This window comes from Archocentrus centrarchus, chromosome 6, assembly GCF_007364275.1.
Source record: "Archocentrus centrarchus isolate MPI-CPG fArcCen1 chromosome 6, fArcCen1, whole genome shotgun sequence".
Taxonomy (NCBI): Eukaryota; Metazoa; Chordata; class Actinopteri; order Cichliformes; family Cichlidae; genus Archocentrus; species Archocentrus centrarchus.
In genome coordinates, this window is record NC_044351.1 from 32,100,331 (window position 1) to 32,128,188 (window position 27,858).

The 27,858-nt window shown below is 40.8% G+C and overlaps 1 protein-coding gene across 1 annotated transcript in view; it reads left to right on the top strand.

Moving 5' to 3' along the window:
* The window catches only part of necab2 (N-terminal EF-hand calcium binding protein 2), a 136,070-nt gene that overhangs the window by 96,185 nt on the left and 12,027 nt on the right, over positions 1–27,858 (top strand). Inside the window, exons 9-10 of the mRNA XM_030731195.1 lie at positions 563–619; positions 27,300–27,412. Of these exons, the coding sequence (XP_030587055.1) occupies positions 563–619; positions 27,300–27,412 (170 nt within the window). The remainder of the gene's footprint in view (positions 1–562; positions 620–27,299; positions 27,413–27,858) is intronic.

Here is a 27,858-nt window from a genome sequence, read left to right on the forward strand (position 1 = left end):
GGCATGCACACACAAGTAATTATGAAGCTAAGGTAAGGTAAAAGAACTCTGTGTCTTCACCACATGTAGTGTAATAGCTTAATGGCGTCAGAGCAGCTGATAGCTCTACACATCCTCCAGGTTGAACATCTCACACACAGTTCTGATCATGGCATCCTCAGTCTTATTGATTTGGTTGTAGTTGTTGCTATGCAGACAGCCAGGTGGCTATATGTCGTGTTGGTGGTGCACATTTAAACAGGAAAAAAGCCTGTTAAGTTGTGTCGTTCTCAGGGGAGCTGTTTGGTTAGAAAGTGACTAAAATCTGCTTTGAGCCTTAACAAGCTTTAACATTATTTAAAGTTCATGTCTGCTTCTCTCTGATTCCTCCTCCCTCGTTCCCTACAAAATGTAATCTGTAAAATACGTGTCCTGCTTTTTGTGCCCGTCTCTGCAGCATGCCCAGAAAATCCTCTCACTCTGAGTTGCTGATGTCTGCTTAGAGTTGTTGCAGTAGCAGTTGCTGTCGTTGGGCTTGTTGATTGACATGTCGCTGCCGCTGTTGTTGTGCTTCTCCTTGCAGACGGTCTGGTTTGATCTGCACCAGAGGCTAACAGACACAGATGGCACCACCAGCGCAGTGAGTAGACTAAACACTTTAATGTTGTACATTACACTGCAGCGCACAGCCTCGGGCCGGGCGCCACTTAATGCTGCTTGGCAAAAGCCGGTGACCTCCACTGCAACACCCCATTCCTGACGACATGCCGTACGATGCTTGTGCGTAACCAGTGCTCGCCAAAATTAACCCCGGTCTGTGCCTCTCTCATGGGTGTGAACTTCTGAACTATTTCCCAGGAAATGTTTTGGTGTCTGGATCCGAATAATTTGTAGGCACTTAGCATTCTCCAGAAGAATAAATAGTCACAAATTATCTTACGATATCTAACACCCACAGAGAAAATAGCAGTCACATCATCAGTCCAAGACTTGTGCAGAATATTCAGTATGATCTTGTTTGCGACAGCAATCAGTGATTCACAGAAAAAACAAAAACCATAAGTACTATATTCTCTACAAGCTGTATTTGGATTCAATCATAAATCAAAACTTTTTCTGTTGCAGAAACCAAAATATTTGACACCATTTTCACACACAGCTCCAGCTAAGATCGCTATCTCAAATAGCACACGTATGCCTGCAGCCTGAAGAAGCAAGAACAATCTGTCTCATAGAAATGTGGATTTATTGTAGTCATGTTGACTTTTTTATGAAGATCCCTCTTCATATAAAACAAATGCATAAGATAAGAAAAACCTCCTTCACTAAAGTGTGTCTCATATATGTTTGAGAGCGGTTTCGATGGTGTACTTTACTACAGGCTGAGGGATGTGACCGGCTCTGGTATAAAGTTACAGCACATTTACACCAGAACAGGCAGCAAACGAAACCTGGAAAAATCAATTCCATGTGGTTTATTTATACATGAATAATTACTCCAAGCAGATCCATTAACTTCTGTGTGGATGCACCAGCAAAACTATGACCAAAGACAGAAAAAAGCCGTAAATACACAGTTTAAGTATAAGTTACAATCACTGTGCACACATCCACAACACTTTGGTTGCAGGGTTAAATAAATTTAAACAATGACTACTGAACAAGGCTCTGAACATCGTAAATGCATTTATTTGTTACATCCATCTGTGATCTGTAATCATTTTTAAAACTATCAAAATGTGGCTTACCTTAAATACCTGCAGTCAACCATCCAAAGCAATGGACAGTACTCAAGAGAGAGGAAGAAGAGAGTGGAGACGGGTGTCAGGGTGGTTTATGACAAAAGGATAACAACAAGAGTGAAAGGGAAGATTTACAAGACGGTAGTGAGACCTGCTGTGATGTATGAGCTGGAGACGGTGGCACTGACAAAAAGACAGGAGGTCAAGCTGAAGGTGGCAGAGTCGAAGATAAGAAGATTTTCACTGGGAGTGACGAGGATTTAAAATGAGTACGTCAGAGGGACAGGTCAGGTTGGGAAAAAAAGTTAGAGAGGCAAGGCTGAGATGGTTTGGACATGTGCAGAGGAGGGATAGTGGATAGATGTTAAATATGGAGCTGCCATGCAGGAGGAAAAGAGGTTCATGGATGCAGTGAAGGAGGACGTGTAGAGGGCGGGGGTGAGAGGCAGATCATTTGTTGTGACGAATGATCTGCCTCTACAGGGAGCAGCTGAAAGAAGAAGGAAATAAAAAGTATGACTTATCAAAGCTGTGAGCTGTGCTTGGGCAGCACGAATATATGAGTGCGCCAACATGTTAACATGAAGTTTTGCAGGTAAAATATTTACAATGTTTTCAGTCTTGGTTTAGCATCATTTCATGGCAGTTAGGACCTTGTGACCAGGTGTGGACAGGTAAAAGAACAAAGACAGTTGTGCTGCCACTTTTATGTCATCGGGACTGCAGAGGGACATAACTGACTTGTTTTGGTCACAGTAGCGACTCAACTAACCAGCACTGCTATCCCTGGAGTCTTGGATGGATTATTAGACAGTGGGACAAAACAGCATTCTTTTAATTGTCTCTGTGCTGTTGTTTTGTATCTCTTTGTCCTTTCTCTGCCACTTTCTGTATTTGCCAGCCTCTTCTTGTAGTCCATTTTTTTCATCTGTCATTTAAGCATGACGCTGGAGTTGAAGATGGTTTGGATGCTGAGCTGAAGCTCAGGTCAGTCCCTGATTCTCTGGGCCCCCCTGTGCTCGGTAGTCTGCATCATCTGTGATTAAAGCCACAAAGCCCTCAGGCCCACCTGTTACATGCTTTTATTTTTATAAACACACCTGTATGTAAGTAAAGTAAGTGTGCGAGTGCATGTTTTTTGTGCATTTGTGTTTACATGTATCCCAAGTTCAGGAAGTTTAACACAGACCCTTCTTCGGTCTGAGGACGACCTGTGTAATAATCACCTAATGCACTTTTGCCCACAGCAGTAAAGCCACTTACGGCTCTCCATTAGCTGCCAGGAAGCCACGAGGACCCTGACTAAATTGTCCTGTTGTCATGGCCACTGACACAAAAAGGTTATTATAAGAGACTACCCACATTCACTGAGACGGAGAAGTTTGATTTGAAATTTAAATGCAGCTCCAAGAAACACTTCTAAAACACTTAACAATGTGCAGTTCTAAAGGCAAAGAAACGAATTATGAAAACATTTTATGAAGGCATACTTATTTTGCAGTCTCTAAAAAAAACATGCACTTTAACACTGTGAGGCAATTAAACACAAAAAAATAGCTATTGGTAATTACCGTGTAGAGCGGGATCCATTTGGCTGTTAGGTGGCTCGCTTTACAAAACAAAATAAACTGCGTCCAGTGGGGACATTTTTGCCTTTGAGATGATGGTATTTGTGCTCCCGCTCAGACTAGGAAAGCACTCTGCTGCAGTCCCCGTGATGATGCAGCGCGAGCTTCATCGCACCCTGTCAGAGCTTCTGAACATGTGTGATTGTGTGGAGTTTATGTACACAAATGTCGGTTCATTCAAATGTGAAAACTCGCATTCAAGTCACAAATATTTTGGAATTATTTTTGGAAACATTTCAGTTTAGTGTTTTTAACCATCTTCTGTTTCAAAGTGTGCGTATTTTAATTGAGGGGTAGAATGAGGTCATGGCTGACTGATGATGCAGACTCTCCTGTTGTCACATGAAAGCATCAGCCTACAAAAACATTCATGCTTTTACCAAACCTGGAGGTTTTTTAGTAGAATAGACCTCCTGAGTTTCATTATTACCTCGGTGACCTTGTGGAGTGTGCCTCTTTAGAGGACTTTACTATATTATAGTTGAATAAACTTTCATCTACAACCTGTTTTCACTTGCACTTAAGCTTGCTCTTCATACAGGCGCTGACCTTGATTCAAAACACAGTTACAGTGATGCCTTTTTCTCAGCAGGCAAGATGAACTCTCTGTAAAGATGATGATACATTCCTTTAAGGATACTAGGGCTGGACAGAGTACCAACTTTTCTTTAAAGCCTATTAATATATGTTTAACTAAGAAATAGAGTGGAAAAAATACAGTTTATTGGATGTAACTTTGTCACTAGATTTAAGAAGTTTCCAGACCCCTTTAGAAACACATTTTCTTAAGCACTTCTAGACAAATCAAGCAGGTTTTGTGGCATTTCTTGATTATACAGAAAAGGGCTTAAAACTGTCCCAGGAGCACAAGATCTAGCTTTAACACTGCAGGCACCTTTCCTTCTGCAGCAGCTTCAGTGGATGCACCGAGTGTCAGCAGTACCTTCAGCTGACTGCTAGGCAGCTGACATACACGTGAATGACCCGTGCATGTAAGCTTCCTCTGAGCGATAATTTTACATGAAAAGTTGAATTCGCAGCACTGCTAATGTCTTCAATATCTTTAACTTACACACACGGGAATTCTGTCAGGTGACCTCACGGTGGTGCTGTCGGGATTTTGTCACATGTAGAGCATCAGCTTGGAAATGGCTCAGAAGTGACAGTTGGTTAACAGCGTGTTTTTGTTGCATTCAAATATAAAGTTGAGCTCAGAGAATGGGACAGAAGCATCCACCAGTTACAATCCACATTACAGACGCAGTGATGTCATGGATATGCTAATTAGAATGATGGCAATCAAACAGGCTTTTGCTACTTTTTGGCATGACAACATTTACCCCATTTTGCCATTTAAACAACACTGAGATGACATTTGGTGAAAATTCTGCGAAGGTCTGTGTTGAATGAGGTCCTCAGTGACAGAGATGGCAGAGCTTGGTGAAGGACTCCCCAGCCTGGCACTCACAGGTGAAAATAGTTTTCAACACCGTTGCTCTCGTCAGGGCCGTATTACCGACCGGGCGAGTGGGGCTGGCGCCCCGGGGCCCATGGATCCAGGGGGCCCAGGGGGGGGCCCAACAACAATCCAGATACCGATGTCGATGCTGATTGCGATAGAGCCCTCTATTCTAGGATCTTCTTTAGTTGTACTTCTTTAGTCTATAAGGGTTAACTGAAATGGGCTGGGGGGAGTGACAGCAGTCAGAGGGCCCTCGGCCACAGGACATAGGAACCAGAGGGCCCCTGGGCCATGTCGTACAGCAACCAGAGGGCACCTAGGCCACGGAGGATGGCAAAGGGCCCCTGAACCACGGGATATGGCAACCAGAGGGCCCCTGGGCCACGGGGGACGGCAATCAGAGGGCCCCTGGGCCACGGGGGACGGCTATCAAAGGGCCCCTGAGCCACGGGATATGGCAACCATAGGGCCCCTGTGCCACAGGAAACGGCAATCAAAGGGCCCCTGGGCTATGCGGTACGGCGACTAGAGCGCCTAGGGGGACAGCAATCAAAGGGCCCCTGGGCTACAGGATATGGCAACTTCGACTGTTCTTGACTCTGCCAATTACGAACTGTGAAGGGGAACGGTCATTCTCCAGAATGGCCCGAATAAAAAATGAGCTCAGGATGAAAATGACCCAAAATCGTCTGAACTCCCTCTCACTTCTTGCAATTGAATCACAGTTTGTGCAACAGCTGAACTTTGATGAGTTGGTAGATGATTTTGCACGAAGGAAGAGCAGAAAGAGACTTTTGTAGGGGAGTGTGTGTCGGGGGGGTGGTATGGGCTCGGAGCGGGAGGGGGGGAGGGGGGGCCCTTGCAATCTCCTTGCCCCGGGGCCCAGACCCACCTTAATCCGGGCCTGGCTCTCGTCACTGACTAATCAAAATAAAAACGGGGTGAGACTTATGACCATTGTCAACACTGTCTGCAAAAGCAGAGGACAGACTGCTCTGGTTGTCAGTGATAAGTCAGTTATTTATGATCTAATACTGAAGATGATGGTTTGTGCAACATAGTAACAATAACCTCCTGAGAGGACTAAAAATGAAGTCATAAAAACTGCAGCCTCTGGATTCAGATCCTTGTAGAATCACACTCATATATACAGTATTACTCTGAACTGTATACAGTTGTGAATAGATGGGACTGCACACCATGCTGAGCAGGAGAACACGTATTTGTTCAATAGTACAGAATACAAAGTACAAAATTGTCATGCAGATCAGAAATCTTCCAGAGGGGTGTGATGCTACAGATTGCATCAAAAAATCAGTAGCATCCTCTTTTGTGTGTGTTGCACACGAGGCCCTCAGACCGGTGTAATACAAAATTGCAGCAAATGTGTCATCCAGGAGGAAAGTAGTGTTTGGGTTTTGAATAGTGCCATATAGTAGGATGCTTGTCTTCATCCTTTCTTTTGTAACCTTGGAGAAGTTTGAATTTCTGTGCTCAGGATTTTAAGAATCTGCTGGTCAAATGATGACTCCATGTATGATGACTAATAAGCCATCAATACTTATACAATGTATTGATTATATGTTCACAGTTTCTTTTAATATGGGATCTGCTTAGAAAGTAAAGAACAGAAATCTTATATGTGATGTTTAAAATGGAAAAATATTACCTCATAAAGTAAAATCATTACAAATAATCTCCACCTGAGAACAGCTGTCCGTTGCATAAGCAGTGGCTGAAAGTATTTCCAGAAAATCAGACCCTCGCAGATTGCCTGCACTTTAGCAAATGCTGCAAAACGTTCCACCAAGCAGATGTATTAAAATTCCTCCTGTTATTTACATCCAGTCTTAAAAAGAGACACACTTCACTGATTACATGCAAATTGGGCATTGCAGTCTGTTGGATCTGTTTTGATAAATAAATCTCCAGACACAGAAAGCTTCTGAAATCAGGCACTGATAAACGTGGCTTTTTGTTCCGAGACTCAGATAAAGATGTGGCATGTGTGATAAAAGTGAAATGGAGTGAGATTTCCCCCTAATTCTTTCTGCCACCACCCTTCACTCTCTCTTCTCAACCATTTCTCTCACCCTCTTGCCTTACAGCTGAGTGTACCTTCACCTTTCGAGCCCTCAGGCTCTCTGTGACACACCTCTCTTGCATCTTAGCAGCAGTTTCTCATGACAAGGTCATGCTCCACTTCACCTTTACATAATTTCACCCCTCCTCATTTGCTGGCTTCTATTTTCCTTCTGGAGAAAGAATCAAATGTTATTACCCATCATCTCCCCTCCCCATTCACTACTCTATCAAAGCAATCGTGCCGCCTCTTGGCACAAAGACGCCTCAGTGAGTTGTATCGGCACAAAGAGGATCATAATAGGATCATATACTACATGAGAGATGTAAAGATAATTTGACATTGCAGTTGGGGAGCTGAATTAGCATGTGCACTTTACTTGTAGTGGATGCTTGTCAGCAGCGAGTGGCTGGCTGACAGTGAGCTGTTATGAGAAGCAGGTAACTCAATCACATACACTGTCCTTTGATCCCCAAGAGGCATGTGAAAAAAGAGATCTAATAAAAACAGAAGAAGCTAGAGCCAAAGACAAAAAAAGAAAATGTAAAGGAGTGGGATAGTGAGGCAGCTTAAAGGGTTATAAAATGGGAATAAGAAAGTAGAAAGGCTAAGGGGACACAGGCAGATTATGTTTCTGGGGTCTTTTAAGCACAAATGGCACAAATTTGTCATGTTTCCTCCCTGATTTTTTCATGATTACACAGTGTGTCTTTGCACAATTAATCTGTTAAATTTTAAAAAATAAATAATTAACCACAGGCACTCAGCATGAAGCAAAAACCGTTTAGGTTTCATTTTCCAAGTAAATATCACATGAAACACACACACAATGTGTGTGTTCCATGATTCATACCAAATAATTTCAATTCAATTCAATTTTATTTATATAGTGCCAAATCACAACAAACAGTCACCTCAAGACACTTTATATTGTAACGACTCTACAATAACAGAAAAAACCCAACAGTCCAAACGACCCCCTATGAGCAGCACTTGGTGACAGTGGGAAGGAAAAACTCCCTTTTAACAGGAAGAAACCTCCAGCAGAACCAGGCTCAGGGAGGGGCAGTCATCTGCTGTGAGGGGGCTGAGGGGAGAGAAAAGACATGCTGTGGAAGAGAGCCAGAGATTAATCATAACTAATGATTAAATGCAGAGTGGAGTATAAACAGAGTGAAAAGAGGTGAATAAAAAAAAATGCTCAGTGCATATTGGAAACCTCCCCAGCAGCACAACTGATCCAGCCCTAACTATAAGCCTGATCAAAAAGGAAAGTTTTAGCCTAATCTTAAAAATAGAGAGGGTGTCTGTCTCCTGAATCCAAGCTGGGAGCTGGTTCCACCGAAGAGGGGCCTGAAAGCTGAAGGCTCTGCCTCCCATTCTACTCTTAAGTATCCTAGGAACCACAAGTAAGCCAGCAGTCTGAGAGTGAAGTGCTCTGTTGGGGTGATACGGTACTATGAGGTCTTTGAGATAAGATGGTGCCTGATTATTCAAGACCTTGTAGGTGAGAAGAAGTATTTTAAATTCTATTCTCTAGAATAGAATTTAAAATTTAAAATCCTAACAGGGAGCCAATGAAGAGAAGCCAATATGGGAGAAATCTGCTCTCTCTTTCTAGTCCCTGTCAGTACTCTAGCTGCAGCATTTTGGATCAGCTGAAGGCTTTTCGGGGAGCTTTTAGGACAGCCTGATAATAATGAATTACAATAATCCAGCCTAGAAGTAATAAATGCATGAATGAGCTTTTCAGCATCACTCTGAGAAAGGATGTTTCTAATTTTAGAAATATTGCGCAAATGCAAAAAAGCGGTCCTACATATTTGTTTAATATGTGCATTGAAGGACATATCCTGGTAAAAAATGCCATCCAGAGTAAGTATCTGGTTTGACACCATGTTTCTAAGATTTGTGGGGCCGAGTACAAGAATTTCAGTTTGATCTGAATTTAGAAGCAGGAAATTAGAGGTCATCCAGGCCTTAATGTCTTTAAGACATTCCTGCACTTTAACTAATTGGTGTGTGTCATCTGGCTTCATGGATAGATAAAGCTGAGTATCATCTGCATAACAATGAAAATGCAATGCTTTCTAATAATACTGCCTAAGGTAAGCATGTATAATGTAAATAAAATTGGTCCTAGCACAGAACCCTGTGGAACTCCAAAATTAACCTTAGTGTGTGTAGAAGACTCCCCATTTACATGAACAAATTGGAATCTATTAGATAAATGTGATTCAGACCACTGCACCACAGTACCTTGCTCATGCTCTGATCTCTGTAGTAAAATGTTATGGTCAACCATACTGAACGCTAAACTGAGGTCTAGCAGGACAAACGCAGAGATGAGTCCACTGTCAGAGGCTGTAAGAAGATCATTGGTAACCTTCACTAATGCTGTTTCTGTACTGTGATGAATTCTGAAACCTGACTGAAACTCTTCAGATAAACCGTTCCTCTGCAGATGATCAGTTAGCTGTTTTACAACTACTCTTTCAAGGATCTTTGAGAGAAAAGGAAGGTTGGAGATTGGCCTATAATTAACTAAGACAGCTGGGTCAGTGATGGCTTTTTAAGTAGCCGTTTAATTACAGCCACCTTGAAGGCCTGTGATACATAGCCAACTAATAAAGACAGATTGATCATACTTAAGATTGAAGCATTAATGAATGGAAGGACTTCTTTGAGCAGTCTTGTAGAAATGGGATCTAATAGACGTGATGATGGTTTTGAGGAAAGATCAATCAGAGAGGAAAAGTCTAAACAAATAGCAGTGCTGAATGCAGATGAACATGAAGATATGTCTTTGAGATACTTATCAATAATTTTTTCTCTCTGGTGAAATTAGCCAGGCTACAGTGCTGAACAGAATTTTCTTCAATCAGATTATTACTATTTATATTATTTTAACTTGTGCCAGTGTTTTACTAGAGGAGTAAAGCTGAAGAAATACTGGTTGTGCTAAAGTTATTACACTGTCAATAATTCTAAGTTGGTTCAACGTGAAAATGTTTTGCCATTAATAATAAGTTTGTTGAATATATGTTAATTATTACTGTAATCTCGTGAGTTGTTTTTGAATAAGACCATCTGAGACAGATTTGATTTCTTTTTCTTTTTTTTTTCTCAGCTTTAGAAAAAATGAGTTACTTCCACTAAATTATTGTATGATACTCAACGATGTTCATCCTCCATCTGACTACAATTTCATGATAATCCACCCGTGGAGCCATGCAGCTTACAGGGTTAAAATCATGCGTCCTAACGCTGTGTAAAACACTTAACTAATCCATCACGTTTCAGCTAGTTCTTTTGCCACGTTTGCTTAAATACTAAGTGTTATTTTGAATAAGTATTTCTGGACCCAAAAATCAAGACACAAAGACTGTCAATGGTTCAAACAGGAATTTTAATGAGAATGCTCAAGTTGTTGGGTGAGGATGAGATGCATCATTGGAGATGGAGCTAACAGGCTGACATGGCTCAGGAAAGCAGAGCAGGAGAGGCAGAGCTAGCCGGCAGGCAGGAAGACAGAATGGACTAATGGCTGAGGGAGTGTGAGAGTGGAGCGGAGCCAAAGGGCGGAGGCTTGACCCATACTGGGCAGGTCTAAAAAATTGGATCAGAGCAAAAGACACACAGCGCAAACTAAACTGAGCAAATCGCTAGCCCCAGCAAAACTGCTGCAACTGGCACAATTTGTCAGACAATAGCAGGAGAGGGCAGACGTGCTGCAGAATAATGAGCTGATGAGCAACAGATGTGTACTCTGATAGGGAGAAATACTGGGAGAGCAGAAGATGAGGATACAAGCTGAGAAAGCAGAGCTATACCGTGTTCCTAACAGACACATTAATAAATGTCTTAACATTTTTTTAAAGTATTCCCGATAAATGAAGCAGACAGGCAGGAGTCGAGGAGGAAGTGAAATTCACAGAGGAGCATTCAGGATGCTTTGAAGACTAGTATGAAAAAATAAATCAAGAACTTATGAATATGCATATTACCACGTGCAGGGGTCACATATTATGCAGCAGCACTCTTAGTTGGACTCTGAGTCAACCCTAATTCTCAAACTCCAGCAGTGCTGACTGATGCAGTATGACTTGGGGCCTGCCTTATAACTAATCTGAATCAGTGCCGCTTAACGGTGGTTTGTTAGACAAAACTTGATTTTTGTTCAGCAGAATGCAATCACCCTGTAATTTCAAACTAATGAAATTATTATTGTATGGTTTGTTTGTTTTCCCAGAACATCTGGCAGATGCAGACTCAAATTACTCTACTGGTGTTTCACTTGTACCCGAGTATTTTCCACTCGCACATCAAAATTCGCAGATTGACTAATAAAGGCATGGCTTACTAAAATAACACAGCTCTTATTTCTGCATGCTTGTCTAAAAGCTACTGTGACTTCACACTTTTTTTTTAGTTTGTAGACTAATGTTTTGAAATCTAGAGTTTGGTATTTTGGTCTTTGCTATCAAAGTCTTTTAAAACCGGATGTGACCATATGTGGGTGAGGGGATGGCGGTAATCAGCTAATGCTAGCACTAGCCAGCTTGCTTGGTTAGCAAGGTGCATCCACAGTAGGCTTTGATGCACTATGAGGACAAAAGTACTGTGCCACCTACAGGAGCTGTTTAGCCGTGGAAACCCACGCCACGAAACCCTCGGGCATTGTTTTTGTGCTAATGCCAGTTAGCCTGTTCACGTGCTTCTTTTTTTAGCTAAAACATCTATGCACTGCTGCCTCTAGCTTTACAATTAGTTAGCACACATTATAGTGTCTTTTCGAGGATACGCACATTTCTCAGAATATCATACTATTTCTCTAAATGTATTTTTGTCCTGTTACCTTTTATAGCTCAGAGAGAGACTGCTGCTTTATATGCAATTGTCTATTTAGGGTACTACACTAATCATAACTGCAGTTCTATGTGGCATTAGAAAGCCTTGAAAGTCTTACACACGGCTTTCTCAGGCCTGCAGCTTTGCTCCAGTGAAGCGGTTGATTCAGCAGTATTGTACGAGTAAAGTGGTAAAGGTGTGTGAAGAGGACCCCTGGCATTCATTTTCTGTATTCACAACACCCTAGCCTCACTCCTGCTTTGAGGTTACCACTAGTCCCCTTTCATGAAGCAGCATGTGATGAATCAGTTAGCTTTGATTGTTAGGTCCCACTTCAAATGAGCTCTTCCCTGCAGCTTCCACTGCCCTGACTCATAAAGATTTCTTTCAGAAAATATTTGCCACACTGTTGGGGATATAAATTATATTGGCCACACTAAATCAATCCATAAATTTATCTTTAGAGTCTAGAGGGTGCTCATATAGAGTTTCAGGTACCAGGTGGTTTGAAGCCCACTTTTTTTTTTTTGAAGGTTGAATGGAAGTTTAGAATGAAAATGTGCAAAAGAATAAGTTGTTGAATTTAGACTGATGTTTCAGTATCAGAGAATACACTACAACACTACAAGGGTCGTAGGTCAGGTGTTGTCATTCCCATTGCCACAGGTGTATAAAACCAAGCACCTAGCAATGCAGTCTGCCATTTCAAACATTTGTGAATGTGTCGTTCAAACAAGCTCACTGAATTTGAGCATGGTACAGTAAAAAGATGACTCCATTGCAGGTTATCCTGGATATTCCACAATCACCTGTAAGTGATATTATTGCAAATTGGAAGCATTTAGCAACCGCAGCCACTCTGCCATAAAGTGGCTGACCACGTAACGTTACAGAGCAGGGTCACCGAGTACTGAGGTGCATTAGTATGTAAAAATGGCCAATTCTCTGCTGACTCAATGACTGCAAAGTTCCAAACCTCCTCTGGCATGAACATCAGCACAAAAACTGTGCACAGGAAGCTTCGTGGCATGGGTGGCATCTGCACTTTAGTCACATCTTGATCATTTAATTTGAAATCCACTGAGGTGGTGTACAGAGGCAAAATTACAGAAACGGTCATTGTCCAAATATTTATGGAGTTCTGACTAAAAAATACAGCTTAGAGCTGATGCCTGATTAACTTCTTTTAAAATAAAACCTATATTTTTCAGCTATTTTACAAAATTGTGAGCACTTTTTATAAATGGATGTCTGAGTATACTGGGCTAAGAGCCAAGAGCCACAGGGATTATAGACAAGAAGAAAAATTCAGCACCAGTGTTACCCTTTAAAGGCACAAAAAGCTGTTTATGTTCTTGTTCAGACCAGCTTGTTTACAGCCATAAAGATATCCAATAAGCAATATTAAAATGCTGGCAACTATATATGAGAGTTGCTAAAGGGATTATGTGCAAATGTTTCACCCAGCACGTTTTTGTTTGTTTGCTTGTTTGTTTTTAACACTGCATAATAAGACTTTATAATACGACAGGGTCCTTATTACAATCATGCCTGACACACGTGTTGTTTAGACGAGGCTTATGAGATCTGAATCTTTTCACTGTCTCCAGGCTTGATATATGTGTGGTGGCACTTGTTCCCTCAATGGCACCAATCCCCTTGGTAGCTGTTTGTGTTCTCGGCTCTGGAGAATTTCTCTGTCGATTCAATAACTGCTCCACTGTGCTTTAATCAGCCACAACCCACTCTGCCTCTTTCTCTTGCTCGCTCTACCCTCTCGCTCTCTCTTGGTTTGTTTCTCCTCTTTCTGTGTTGCAACACAATTTGGTCCATTTAGCCTGCAACCTGACAGCTTGTTCAGTGTGTGTGTGTGTGTGTGTGTGTGTGTGTGTGTGTGTGAGACCAGCCTCTCCTTCACCTCCATATTTTTTGACTGATTACTTCTGTATTAACTGACTTTTTTGACTAATTTGATGAAGGCTTTTAATCCTTCCTAACTGTACTGAAAGGCCCTGCTGTTTCCCAAATAAAGCCATACTGTGCACCCCCCACCCTACTCCACGACAATAATACACTTTATGATCCGTATTTAATTACTAAGCATCATCAACATGGAATAAACAGAAATAACACAACAGTAGGTTGCAAATGGCCCAAACAGCAAAGACAAATGTGTGAGATTGTGGTAACAGCAACAGAAGGTCAGGCAGCATAAATGCAGGAAAACCAAAAAAAAGAGAGCAGGAGAACAATACGCAGGAAAAGAGGCAAACTCTTAGATGGAAAACTTTTATATGCTATGCAAGCAATAAAGTAAATTCAGTTCCAGGTGTGATCGTAATATTCTAACACTGGCAAAATGAAAATACTGTACCTCCCCTTCAAGATCATCTTCCTGTGCACCCCTGGGACAGTTTCAGTGCAGATGCTATTTTTAGATTGCTCACTGGAATTCCTGTTCTGACCACTTGGGTTTGAACATGGACCAAACCAAACAGCAGAGAGCAGGTATCAATTTCTGTGTCTGATTTTCAATGAGCATCGCTAACCAAGGCTGACCTGAAGGCTGTCATTTGGTTTGATGTCTTGGGAATGCACAATGTGAAGATTGCACTCTACATGCCCTGCACCCCTGAGGCAGTGCATGATGTTTTATTAGCCACAGCAACACAGTCTTTTCTCACTACTCAGCAGATTTGCCTCCCTGTGACTTCTTCCACTTCCCAAAAATTAAATTCAAGTTGAAAGGTAACCATTTTTACACAGTGAAAGAGATCTAGCCTGCATCACAGAGTGACAAATGCAAAATGGTCTTAGCAGGAGTTTCATAGAATGACTAAAACTAACAGCAATATTAAAAGTGTTGCAAAAAATGACCTTGAAAGTGAGAATGGCCAAATTTAAATCAGGTACAATACCGCCTATGGTCATTGTGCACTGGTGAACAATAAAGTGTATAAAACAAAAGAGAGCATGTTTTCCAAATAAAGCCATACTGTGCACCACCCCCCACCCCATGACAATAATGCACTTAATGATCCGTATTAATTACTAACCATCATCAAGACGGAATAAACCGAGAAATAACACAACAGTAGGTTGTAAATGGACCACACAGCAAAGACAAATGTGGGAGATTGTGGTAACAGCAACAGAAGGTCAGGCAGCATAAATGCAGAAAATAAATAAATAAAAATACAGAGAGAGAAGGATACAGAGAAAAGGAGGGAAAAGCTCAGATAGAAAACCTTTATATGCCTAAGCAAGCAGTAAAGTGAGGATAATATTCTAACGCTGGCAAAATGAAAATACCATACCTGACTGAAAATTTGCAGATCTCCCCTTCAAGATCATCTTCCTGTGCACCCCTGAACCCACTATATGAGAAGATTGCACTCTTAATGTCATGTACCACAGATGCAATGGAGGAGCTCTAGTATGCATCACAGAGCCACAAAATCAAATGGTCATAGCAGGAGTTCCAGGAAGTGACCTAAAAATAGCAATATTAAAACTGTTGCAGGCCCTGCGACAGGCTGGTGACCTGTACAGGGTGTACCCTGCCTTTTGCCCTATGTCAGCTGGGATAGGCTCCACCCCACCCCACAACCCTGAACAGGATAAGCGGAAGAGAATTGCTGGATGGATGGTTGGAAAATTGTTGCAGATAATTACCGCGAAAGTGAGGCTGGCCAAGTTTTAATCAGATACGATAGAGACAGTGTGTGTGACACAAGAGAGAACATTCATTCAGAGAGAGCTGTGTTGTGGGGGTGGCTGTGGCTCAGGAGGTAGAGCAGGTCATCCACTAATTGGAAGGTTGGTGGTCTAATTCCTGGCTGGTCCAGTCCAAAGTATCCTTGGGCAAGATACTGAACCCCAAGTTTGTCTCTGATGCAACCGTCAGAATATGAATGGGTGTTAATGGGTAAATGCAAACGTGTTGTATAAAACACTTTGAGTGCTCAGCTAGAGTAGAAAAGCGCTGTATAAGAACCAGTCCATTTACCATTTAAAGCAACTGGTGTATTAAGAGCTGTGTGCAGTAAAGGGTTTGCACACTTTCAAGATGATAGATTTTATTATCTGGGTGTGATATGAGGGATTTGTGACTCTAAGAATTCATAAACACAAGTGGACTGTTTATGAGGAAATATCTTTTTGGAAGAAACTTTTGGAAGATGCATATCAACTATTTGATGTGCTTTTCAACTTTCAAACAATGCATGAGCTCAATTTAATGAAGAAAAATGGAAAATAAGTACCTGCACAACATGTGCAGGTACTTTTCCTTTTTAAAAAAATCACATCATATCTCACCTGCTCAAGCAAACCTGAAACTGAGAAGGAGAAAAAAACCTCATTACTTCTCAACATTGTAAATGTGCTGGTTATGAATATCCTTTGAGATATATACAGAGAAGCCCTATTAAAATGTAACCCTTACCAACAGATGTAAACACTGATAAAAGGAATAATTTGGAAGATAGATGGAAAAGCATGAAGCAGAATTAATTTAGTAGCGCTCAGAGGAATTCATAAGCTGAGAAGAAAGACATTTGTCTGGGAGAAGAGAGGTTCTGGGTGATATTTCAAAAGCAAAAATTTCCTTGTTCTTGATCGCTAATACCAGAAGGGCATTACAATATACGCAACAGCCCACTGAGCCTTTGCATATGAGCGATCAATGTAATACAACCTGAAAGGATACAGTTAGATATGCTGCCACAGAAGGAAAAGATTAAACAGAGAGATCCCATCTGAATTAATGCACAACCAGGAAGCGCTGTGTTTGTCACTGGGAGATGGGTAAAATGAACAAGTGAAAGTGGCGGTATTAAAAAAGAGTTTGTCCTTGGAAATATTTCAGCTGTTTCAGTTATGTCTTCTTTAAGATGAGTACACCTCGATTAGACTTTAGACTTTATTAATCCCACGCTGGGGAAATTCACGCGTTATACGTAGCAGCACAAGGGTCAGGAAGAAAAAGTGGAGATATATTAGAAAAATGAGAATAAATAAGAAAAATGGTGTCCAAAAAAGCTAAAACTGCTAAAAATGCAGAATTAGTAAAGTACAAGAGTAGTTTCTACTATGTACAAATGGTTATTATATACAGTTAAATACATTAGAAGACTACCCCAGGGAGACTTTTTTTTTTCATGTACATACATTGGAGTGGGAATGAAAGCATATATATGTCTATTTTTTATTTATCAAGTGTGCATACCATGCAGTCTGACTGCTGTGGGGACGATGGACCTGTGACAGCACTCGGTCCCACACAGTGTCTGTAACAGCCTGCTGCTGAAGGAGCTGCTCAGGGCCTCCGCGGGGGGTGAGAGGTGTTCTCTAATAGACATTAGCTTGGCTAATATCCTCCTCTCGCCCACCTCCTCTGTGGAGTCTGGGGGACTGGAGGGACAGAGCTGACCCTCTTCGCCAATCTACTGAGTTATTATAATGATAGTTATGAGTTGATTGCAACTCAGGATTTCACTCTAGCCAACAGACAAGTGTTTTAACAAAACTGAAAGTGCTAGTAATATAAAAGCAATTATAAATGCACTACTTATATGGAAGCCATTTCTGCAGATACGTTATTCAGGATGTTAACTGCTGTATAAATACTAGTGTTTCCAAAGAGATATGTTGTTGTTCTAGCAGACAAAATGAGCAGGCCTGCCATCCCACAGTGCATTAGTGCATTATGAAACCTCAAACTGTTCAGTGCAGCCATTCACCCTAATTTTGGCAGACTGACCCATTTAAAACAGTCTCAGAAATTGAATTTTAATACACATGATAATATCTCGGAGCTGCGATCACAGTCTGGTTAATTTGTTTTCCTTTTTTGAAATGCTAACGCCTGTTCCAGATATTAGTCAGAAAATGCAGTTTGTTAAAATTAGAATTTCCTTTTTATTTATTTATTTGTTTTTTCATTATTTTTAGCTGCTTGGGACTGAGGAAGCTGGAACAGGCAACAGTATGGTTATCCTTCTTCAAGTTAATTAATTTATTTTTATCAACAATCATTTAAATGTGGAAAGTAGCCCCACCACCACCTTTATAGAGATTTTTATGGAAACAGAGATGCACCTGTTCAGGGAAAGTTAAACCCAGGTTCATATCATTTACAATAATCCGTAAAATGCCTGACTTGAAACCGACTTTTAGGCACAATTTAAAAATCACCCATTCCAAAGACACTGCACTTACTCACTGCAATACATTTTCCAAGTTTTGAAGCCGATTTGATCAATGGTTAATAAAAGTGGAGAAAAAAGAGAAATACACATACACACACACACAGATATTTCTTTATTTATTAGAGATTTTAACCACTAGTTTTGCTCTTATTCTATTTTAGCAGACGCAACTTAGCCCATCAAACTTGTTCCACTTACACTACCTATAAATTACCAAATATTTGATGGAGACCAAAAAAGCTAGCATACACAGGCAGCACTGTAATAATATGTTTGCACAATAATATGTTAGACATAACTGTCACTGCTGTCAGACCTGCTCTGCCCTCGAGCGGTCAACTGATTAACCGTGAAATAGTCACGTCCCACGTCGATTACATTGTACAATCAAGTGTGCAACCAAGTGAAATCGAAAATTATAGTAATTTACTCTTATGCAACTACTACTTTCATCTCCAGTCCTCTAGATATTCCTCTAACATGTCCAAAAATGATTTCAGTCATTGCTTTAAGTGAAGTGCTGCTGCTCAACATCATGTATTTATTCTTTTTCTCCAACTGATTGCAGTTAGCAGCTGAGCGCGAGCAATACTGTAGTCATGCGTCTGTAATTGCAGCCAAAGGAGAGATGCTGTTTATTTCTAAACTAATGAATGACTTCTTATTATCAGTGAGGGTTTCCTTCATCCCCAAAGCAGGAGCGATGGAAGGCAGGAGAAACAAAGAGAAATACCAGGGAGAAGGAACGGTGATAATGAAGAGGCTCAAGAGCAACAACGGCCAAGACTCTAATATTATACTGTAAGAGAGAGAATGAAAAAGTAGAGGGATACTGGAGGTTTGAATCAGTTGAAATAAGAAGGCTGTGAAGCTGCGAGATGTGTGGAAATAAGGTGAAATTCACTTTTGTTAATTTAGCACCAATCTCCTCAAGAGCTTTTTATTGTAAGGTGAAGACTCTTCAGTGTTACAGAGAAAAGCCCATCATGTGATCCCTGTATGGAAGCCCTATATAGGTAATAGTATTTCCCAGTTCCCATGGTAACACTACACTGTTCCTCCAACACATCCTTGCAGAGCTCACATTGTCACACCCAGTAGATAATAATCCACAATAGAGCATATTCCCCACACGCATACATTAGCCCACACAGCCTCAACACACATAGTGCAGTATATACACAGTGTGTCCTTGATAGAAGGTGATATTTCTCCATATTTTATACAGTTGGCAGTTCAAAGTGAGATTTACATACTGATGTGAAGAGAGAGCGAGACAGAAGCAGAAATGCTTCGCATTTGACACACATTTGCCAATATTTTTACTACAGTATAGTACTCACACTTCTGTGCTCTCACTGTATTTTATTAATAATTGCAGAGCAAAATTACAATCAGTCTAGAAAATGGATTTTCAGAGCCCAAGGCAGATAAATGGGTGTTGTCACACAGTTTGGCACTATTCAAGAGTCATCCACATTAAAGTAAAATTAAAGGAGCAGCTTGCAAGCTTTTCTCTCTTTCTCTCCAAAACGCCAATTAGTTATTTTGTAGCTACATGCGTCATAAACGCTTGGGGGAAAGTAGGTCATTCAGAAAGCGGACAACACAATTGTTATTTAATGATTAAAAAAAAAGCTGAAAAATTCCTGTTTCACACCAAAGAATCCCTTATATGGGAGGGCTTTTCTGGTACACAGCTCTCTGAAAGCATGGAAACAGAGTACAACATAAAGGAAAGGCCCAAATATAGACAGAGACAGTTCCATCTGCAATAACCTTGGTTTTAAACCATCCAGTGTTTCTGCATTTGCTCACTGGAAAGAGAATGGATTGGTGTGTCTTAAAAATTTCTTCACTGAAAGGTATAGCACTCCATGGGAGACCGAAATCAGCTCAATATATAATCTGATATATTTCAGATTGCACTAATCAAAAGTGAAAGTAAACAAGATGTATCCTACCGTATCATAGAACAAGTGTAAGAATCTGGCTGGCATCCTTACACACCGGTACTGAGCATGCTCCAACTTCCATTTATTCTGGACTTGTATATTTAACTTTTACATTAAAACATGTAACAGTCAGTGGGAGCCCGACCCCCTTGTGGTCATTCTGAGTCCTGATACAAATGCTCTGAGCTCAGCTGGGAACAGTGTATCTGGGACTGTAATAAAAACATATTTTTTGAATGTGGATGTATGAAGTTGTGCCTTCATTAGAAATGAGGCTAAGAGAGCTGGAGGAAGCCCTCCATTTGAAGAAGGTTAGATTCAAGATCTAAGCTTCATGGAAAGCTTTATAAGAGACTAAGAGAGGTGCCTGTTGGGTTCTTTTATACACTTACCCCTTGCCTTCTGGTCTGAATCTTGCTTATCTCACCCATTGATGTATATAAAAATCTACCAAAGAATTGCAATCATATTTTCTTTTACACAACATTCCACTAAATAGGAAAATGGGTTTGCTTTTATGCACCAGTGTGACCAGTGTCCAACAATTACATGCAATGAAAACATCCTTCAAAAAAGTTCATGAAGGTTGCTTGAAGCTTTAGCTAATGCATTTTTAATGCATAAAAATTGTTATCTAACAGTGTGTGTCTGTTGTTTAAATGCAAGGATGCACTGTTTAACAATATGCAAAATAATAATAATAATGGCTTATATCCTCAAAAATAAAACTTAAAATGACTAATTGTGAACTTCATGTGGATTTGAATGCTAAAATATAACTTTTTCATAATGTAAGGGTGCACAGAAAATCTGTTGTTTTTGTTAATTAATTTTTCTGTCAAAGTGTGGAGTTTGTGTGGAGTCTGTCTGTGTGGAGTTTGCATGTTCTCCCCATGTCTGTGTGGGTTTCCTCCCACAATCCGAAGACATGCAGTTACTGAGGTTAGGTTAACTGGTCATTCTAAATTGCCCATAGGTGTGAATATGAGTGTGAATGGTTGTCTGTCTCTCTGTGTTGGCCCTGCAACAGGCTGGTGACCTGTACAGGGTGTACCCTGCCTCACCGTATGACAGCTGTGATAGGCTGTCATAGGGTACTAAATGACAGCTAACTGAATGAATTTTCAACCACTTTTCAAGTGATTTGGTTTGAATTTTCTAATTTTCCAAGCCCCACCCCAGTCCCTGACAGGTTCCTGCTCCCCATCTGCACCTTATCACCTAAAAAATAATTATAGAAGCATCTCTAATGCAGAACTGTTGGGTTTCCTGTTGTTGGTTGACATTTAACTCTGAGCACTCAGTTAAATGTCTGAGCACTCAGTGGGTTTTTGAGTCGATTCAGAGCTGGAGACAGGAAAAGGAAAATACAGAAATCTATAACATTTTTACAAGCCTATGAACTAGGCTCCACATGTCTTTATGACATGGTGATAGTCAGCCACTTGTCCAATAGAATGACTCATAGAGTAAACAGCATCCTGTAAGCACACACACACACACACTCAGCATGCATTATGTTTCAGTGTCTAGTTTCATACGTAATCTATTGTTGATGGTTTTCCTGATGCGACAAACATTTACGCACATGATGAACAACTGCTGGAGGATTACATTATGTCACATTCTGTACACTGAGAGCTCAAGACCGCTATGAAATGACATAAAGCGATGAACCGCGGACAGCTGTCAGGAGCTCATAATTCCAAAACCACTCTCTCTCTCATTATATGGATATTAGTTTCTAGATTTTAATTGGTCTGTCATTCCCCTCAGCCCCAGCGGGTCGCAGCAGATGACGACCCCCTCTCTGGTTCTGCTGGAGGTTTCTTCTTGTTAAAAGGGAGTTTTTCCTTCCTACTGTTGCCAAGTGCTGCTCCACAGGGGCTTATTTTGATTGTTGGGTTTTCTTTGTAATTATGTAGGGTCTTACAATATACAGTAAAGCACCTTGAGGTGACTGTATATAAATAAACTCTGTATGAATACAATTGAATTGAAAACATACACACACACACATATATATAATCCAACCTGCATGCCCTGGCTAGGATTCAAACCCCTGACCTTTTATTCCAAAGTACAGTAGTGTTGGCACTACACTACCCAGTCTGTTTAGCTTGATTGATGCATTATATTTAATCTTGTTTGTGGCAATAATGTCATTATATCTACTTTGGAGAAATGAGAAGGCAGTATTATTAGGGTTTTTTTTTTTTTAGATTAGCAGTATAAGCTAATCACTACAATAGTAGTCTTTTGTTTTTCAGTAACCTGGTCTTAGTCTGAGGTGTTAATGATAAATGTGGTTCACCTGTACTGTGACCAGCATGGATACAGCTTTGACGCTGACCGTTGCCACAGAGGTTAGCAGGGCAGAGTAAACAGCTGCAGAGTCAGATTCTCCTGATTTATCGCCTCTGCAGGGCCACAGTCAGAAGGGAGCAGATGTAATCATACTGATTTGGTCAGGGAAGCTGGATGGTTAATGGAGTGGTAGTGATTAGATTAACAGAAGCTGCTGGGCAATGTAGTGTTTCTAATTGAGTTGGTAGGATGCCCGTGTGTATTTGTGTGTGTGTTCACATCTTTAGCCAGAGTGTAGCGGGGTTATAATTCTGTCAACTTTAATCATTGGTATGGGTGCTCAATGCAACATGTCCATGCAATCATTGCCTTGTAAATCACACCAAAATACAACACGTGCCTTTACTGTGGAACATCCAGGTTTTCGTTCATGCAGACCAATGTTGCAATATTGTTATTGGCTTATGATTACAATTTAAGCTAATCTCTGAAGATAAACTGTGTTGTCAAGAGATAACATGCCAATAAAACAATCATCAAATCCACACTAACACAAAAATGTAGATGTGATGAATACTGGGAGCCTCCAATAATACAAGCTGCAAGAGCTGTAGCTAATATATGTGAAGTGGAGAGTGCTCTTATAGAGATGTTTTGATAGGAAGCAATTTTCAGTTGCATGATCTGATATTTAATGTCCTGTTAACAGCAAAAAGACTTCCATAAATCAATTAGGATATGTCTTATTGCAGGGTGAAGGGGTGGAAAACAAACAGCCTTCCGAAATATTGTAGAACTGGATCACATCTGTATATTCAGGGATCCAGAACGAGGACAAAAGGAAAGCAGAACAGGCAGAAGAACGAGAGTGGGGGCACTGCAGGTGGTCTGGTGTTAGGAAGAAAGAGTTAGGCGAGGTAAAAGTGGTCTACATTAGCATAAAAATAAAATAGTCCTAAGGTGGGAGAGGGAGGTGTCAACAACCACTGCTGGTGATTTATGTTGTGTTTGATTCTATTTCTAATTTGTGTGTTGCAGAGATCTCAAAGTGTCTGTTTTTAACTTGATTCCCCATCTCTCAGTTCATGTGGAGTCCCACAAGGCTCAGCGTTGGGCCCTGCCTTATTTACTGATATTACTTTATTCTCTCTTTTGAGCTTCTATCCAAACTTCTCCAGCTAAAACTTTCCTAAAACTACCATGTGTAAATTTGAGAACTTGGTACTCTACAGGGCATGGAGATAGAAGTTTTAATACTTTAAGTGCAGCGAGAAAACAGATATTTGCAGTAGCACTGCATTTCATTGCTTTCTTGATCTAAAGCTGGAGTGTCCAAACCTGCGGCCCGCGGGCCACTTCCGGCCCCACCCACTTCCGGTCCGTGAATTGATGTCAAAAATAACATACAATTTGGCCCTTTAAGTTACTTTTTTGACATTTTGCTTAAAGGCCCGCGGGCTGCAAGTTTGGACACCCCTGATCTAAAGGAAGAAGTATCATCATAACAAGAAGCAGTATACAAATGAGCAAGTTTTTAAAGTCAAAACTTTATCAGATGAAAATGTTATAGTCTGTTTATAGTTAAAAATAGCTTAAAATAGCAGGAACCTGCTGTTGAAAGATACAGTAAATAGCAAATTGTTTTGCCTGTGGTTTTCTGTAGCAGGTTTAAGATGAGAATCACCTGACCCTATATCATAATGTGGGCAGACATTATTGCAGAAGATAACAGCTGGTGGGATGTCAATTTTGCACAAAAATTGTGTGTGAAATGGTCAAATTTGGTTCTTCTCTGTTGCATGATTTAGAACAGAAAACGGGCATTCCTGCTGCATTAATGTTTACCTATTATTGGAATTTTTGTGATCTTTTCAGTCTTGAAATATTACATAATTTTTATGACTTAAAGAACACTGAAATAAAATAATCTCAAGATTTAGAGCGGAAGATCACATGATTTTAATTCTTAAAACGAATGTGTTCAAAAATAACAGTTTACTGTGTGTTTATGTGTATCCCTGTGTTTATGTGTGTGAGAGGGAGGCGTGATGATAGATGATGTGCGAGGGGATGTCAGTGTGTGCGTTTGCATGCATGCGTGCATGAGAATGCATATTGTGTCAGTAAGACACTTCTGGAGTTATCTAGGTCACAGTGGATTCATGTTTAATTTTACTGTAGTGAACAACAGTAAAACTGGCACATTGAAAAGCTGAAGACATCTGCAGCTAATCTCATTTGATTAAAACAATAAAAGACACAGTTCTTTGGTTCTCGTTAGAAATGGGATTCATACCAATAACGGCTAATAATCATTCAGGCTCTAATTGTTTATCACTTCCCAGGGTCCCCAGGAAGCCCCCATCACACCACTTCTGCAGGATGTGTGAAATTATTAACTTCCATGCTTTTGGCTGCAGGAGACAGAGATTTTCGAAAGCCACGACATTATTCCCTCACATTTCAATTTAGTATCAGAGAAATTGCTTGTAGCTTTAGTAAATGGATAATAATTTAGTAAATGATGAATAAAGGATCAGAAGTGTATTATAAATCTCCTGGTAACTGCGGCTGCTGTCACATGAAATTAGCTTGGTCTAAAAGCTGCAGCTTTGGCATGACTTACAAGTAGTTAAGAACATGTCAGATAACTAACTTTGTAGCCTGCTAACATATTGACGCTGACAAAGAGAAATCTCAAAAACTGTATATAAAGGATGGTCCTCATCACCATGCCATCACCCACTGAATTCTGGTTATTTTGATGCCTGTTAGTATTCTGATCACAGCCACATTGTTGGTTTTGTTTGTTTGTTTTTTTGTTAGCGGAGGTGAGGCCTGTCAGACAGCTGTCAGCTACATCTGCCAAGTTAGTTCTTAGGACCAAAACTGTTTTTGGTCCTAAGAAAACTGTTTTTTTGGCAGTTTTCTAACAGTTTTCTAATTTCAAAGCTGAAGTTTGGCATTTTAACGTGAGAAGCTATTACAATTAACCTACTTTTGGTGCCAGTGGTCTCAGCAGCCATTGAGGCCGCTTGTTAGCATGCTAATGTAAACTCCAATATGATGTGAGCTAAACATAATTATTAGTTTCCAACAACTTTCAGATATTATGATTTCTCAAATGATGTCATGTGCATATTGCTCGAGAGATGTCCACCACATTGGACCTGATAAAACCAACTCTGCCTTCAACCTCTAGCAGTCAGTCAGTCAGTCAGAATACTTTATTGATCCCAAAGGGAAATTACTACTGTTACAGCTGCAACCGTTTCATTTAAACGAGTAAACCTAAAACACAATAACATACACTAAAGGCATAAAAGTATAAAGACTAAAGAGATATTTTGACTATATACACATCTAAATCTATACACATATGAAAATTGTGAGTGCAAAAATTTTTAAATAGGTGTCATTATATATATATGCACAGTCCTTTTTTGTACAATGTATATAGTGTATGGACAATGTATATGGAAATTTAAACAATTTTATGTACAATTGAATACTGATAAATGAATGACACTGATGAACCACAATGTCACCTATTAAGGGAGGAGTTATAGAGTCTGATGGCCACAGGTAGAAATGACCTCCTGTGGCGCTCTGTGGTGCATTTTGGTGGGATGAGTCTTGCACTGAATGTGCTCCTGTGTCCCATCACTGTGTTGTAGAGTGGGTGGGAGCCATTGTTCATAATGGCCTGCAGCTTAGACAGCATCCTCCTCTCCGACACTGCCATAAGCGAATCCAGCTCCACTCCCACCACATCACTGGCTTTGTGGATCAGTTTATTGAGTCTGTTGGCGTCTGCTGCCCTCAGTCTGCTGCCCCAGCATGCAACAGCATAGAGGATGGCACTCGCCACCACAGACTCATAGAAGATCCTGAGCATAGTCCGGCAGATGTTTAAGGACCTCAGGCGTCTCAGAAAATAGAGGCGACTTTGGCCCTTCCTGTATAGGGCATCAGTGTTCTTAGCCCAGTCCAGTTTGTTGTCAATGTGTACTCCCAGATATTTGTAGTCCTCAACGGTGTCCACACTGACCCCTCCGATGGACATAGGGGCCACCGGTGCCTTGTCTTTCCTCAAGTCCACCACCAGTTCCTTTGTCTTTGTCACGTTGAGCTCTAGATGGTTCCGCTTGCACCATGTGACAAAGTCCTTCACTGTCCTCCTGTACTCATCCTCATCACCCCTGCTGATACATCCAACTATTGCAGAGTCATCAGAAAACTTTTGAAGATGGCAGGTCTCTGAGCAGTAGCTGAAGTCTGTGGTGTAGAGGGTGAAGAGGAAGGGAGAGAGGACAGTCCCTTGTGGGGCTCCAGTGTTGCTAACCACTTACACATCCAAACCACTTACACATCCAAAATGGCGGACATCACATAGTTAGCGGTCATGTGTCTGCAAATTCTCAGTACAATCCTGTGAAAAAGAGAGTTTAAAAATCTAAGGCGCAACCTCCTTTAGCAGCAATAATGTGAAGCCATGGTTTTCTGTCTCTCACATCAGTGTGGAGGAATTTTGGCATTGTGTTCTTTACAACATTGCCTCAGTTTGTTGAAATTTGCAGGCATTTAATTACACACTGCTTTCTTAAGGTCCCACCAAAGCATTTCAATCAGGTTCAGGTCTGGACTTTGACTGGGCCGTTGTAGCACCTTGATTCTTTTCTTTTTCAGCTATTCTGTTGTGGATTTACTGCTGTGATTGTGATCATTGTCCTGTTTCATGACCCAGTTTGGGCCTAGCTTTAGCTGTCAGACAGATGGGCTCACATTTGACTCTAGAATACTTTGGTCTACAGAAGAGTTCATGGTTGACTCAATAATTGCAAGATGCCCAGGTCCTGTGGCTACAAACAAGCCTAAATCCTCATCCCTCCACCACCGTGCAGACATGCTATGTATTATGACCAAACATCTCCTCTTTGGTCTCATCTGTGAACACAGTCCAAGTATTAATACAGCTTCTCCATAAAGAAACAGACACACAACAAGCAGAACAATTAAGCTGTTATACAAAAATGGCAGTACAAAACTGACCCTGTTGTCCGTCTTGCTCTTCCTTCAGTCCTTGTTGCTGATTCGTCAGGAGATGGTGGTTTCCCAGAAGAAGCTTGGCGAGTTCTGCGAGGCTCTGAAGCAGTACCTGAAGAACGTCTCTGCTCAGAGAGACTGCTTTCAGTAAGTTTGACTAATGCCTCGTACTTTCACAAGTGCTGCGCTGCAGAGAGCAGCACCGTAACGTGTATTATTTTAAATATTTAATGTGTTCCATTTTTGGTGTCAGGACCTCACTGTTTTTCTCACTTTCTTAAGTACTGCCCCAGATTGTATCTCTGGTTTTTAATGTTGTTGCTCACATAGCAAAAGTTCAGCCCGCAGAGGGTACCTTTCTGAAATCAATGCTAACTCCCAGGTGGTTTGGATCAGTCAGACAGTAATACTCTGCATAGTCCTTGTATACCCAGTTTGTAATATTGTAGCTGGAATATAGTCTGATATTCTTCTGCTGTAACTGATACAGACCTCCTGTGCATCTCACTTTGAGCCTTGGGGTGCTGTGAAACAGACTAATATGACTAATATCCATTGAGGTTTTTCCAAATCCCAACTCAATATACCGTGTT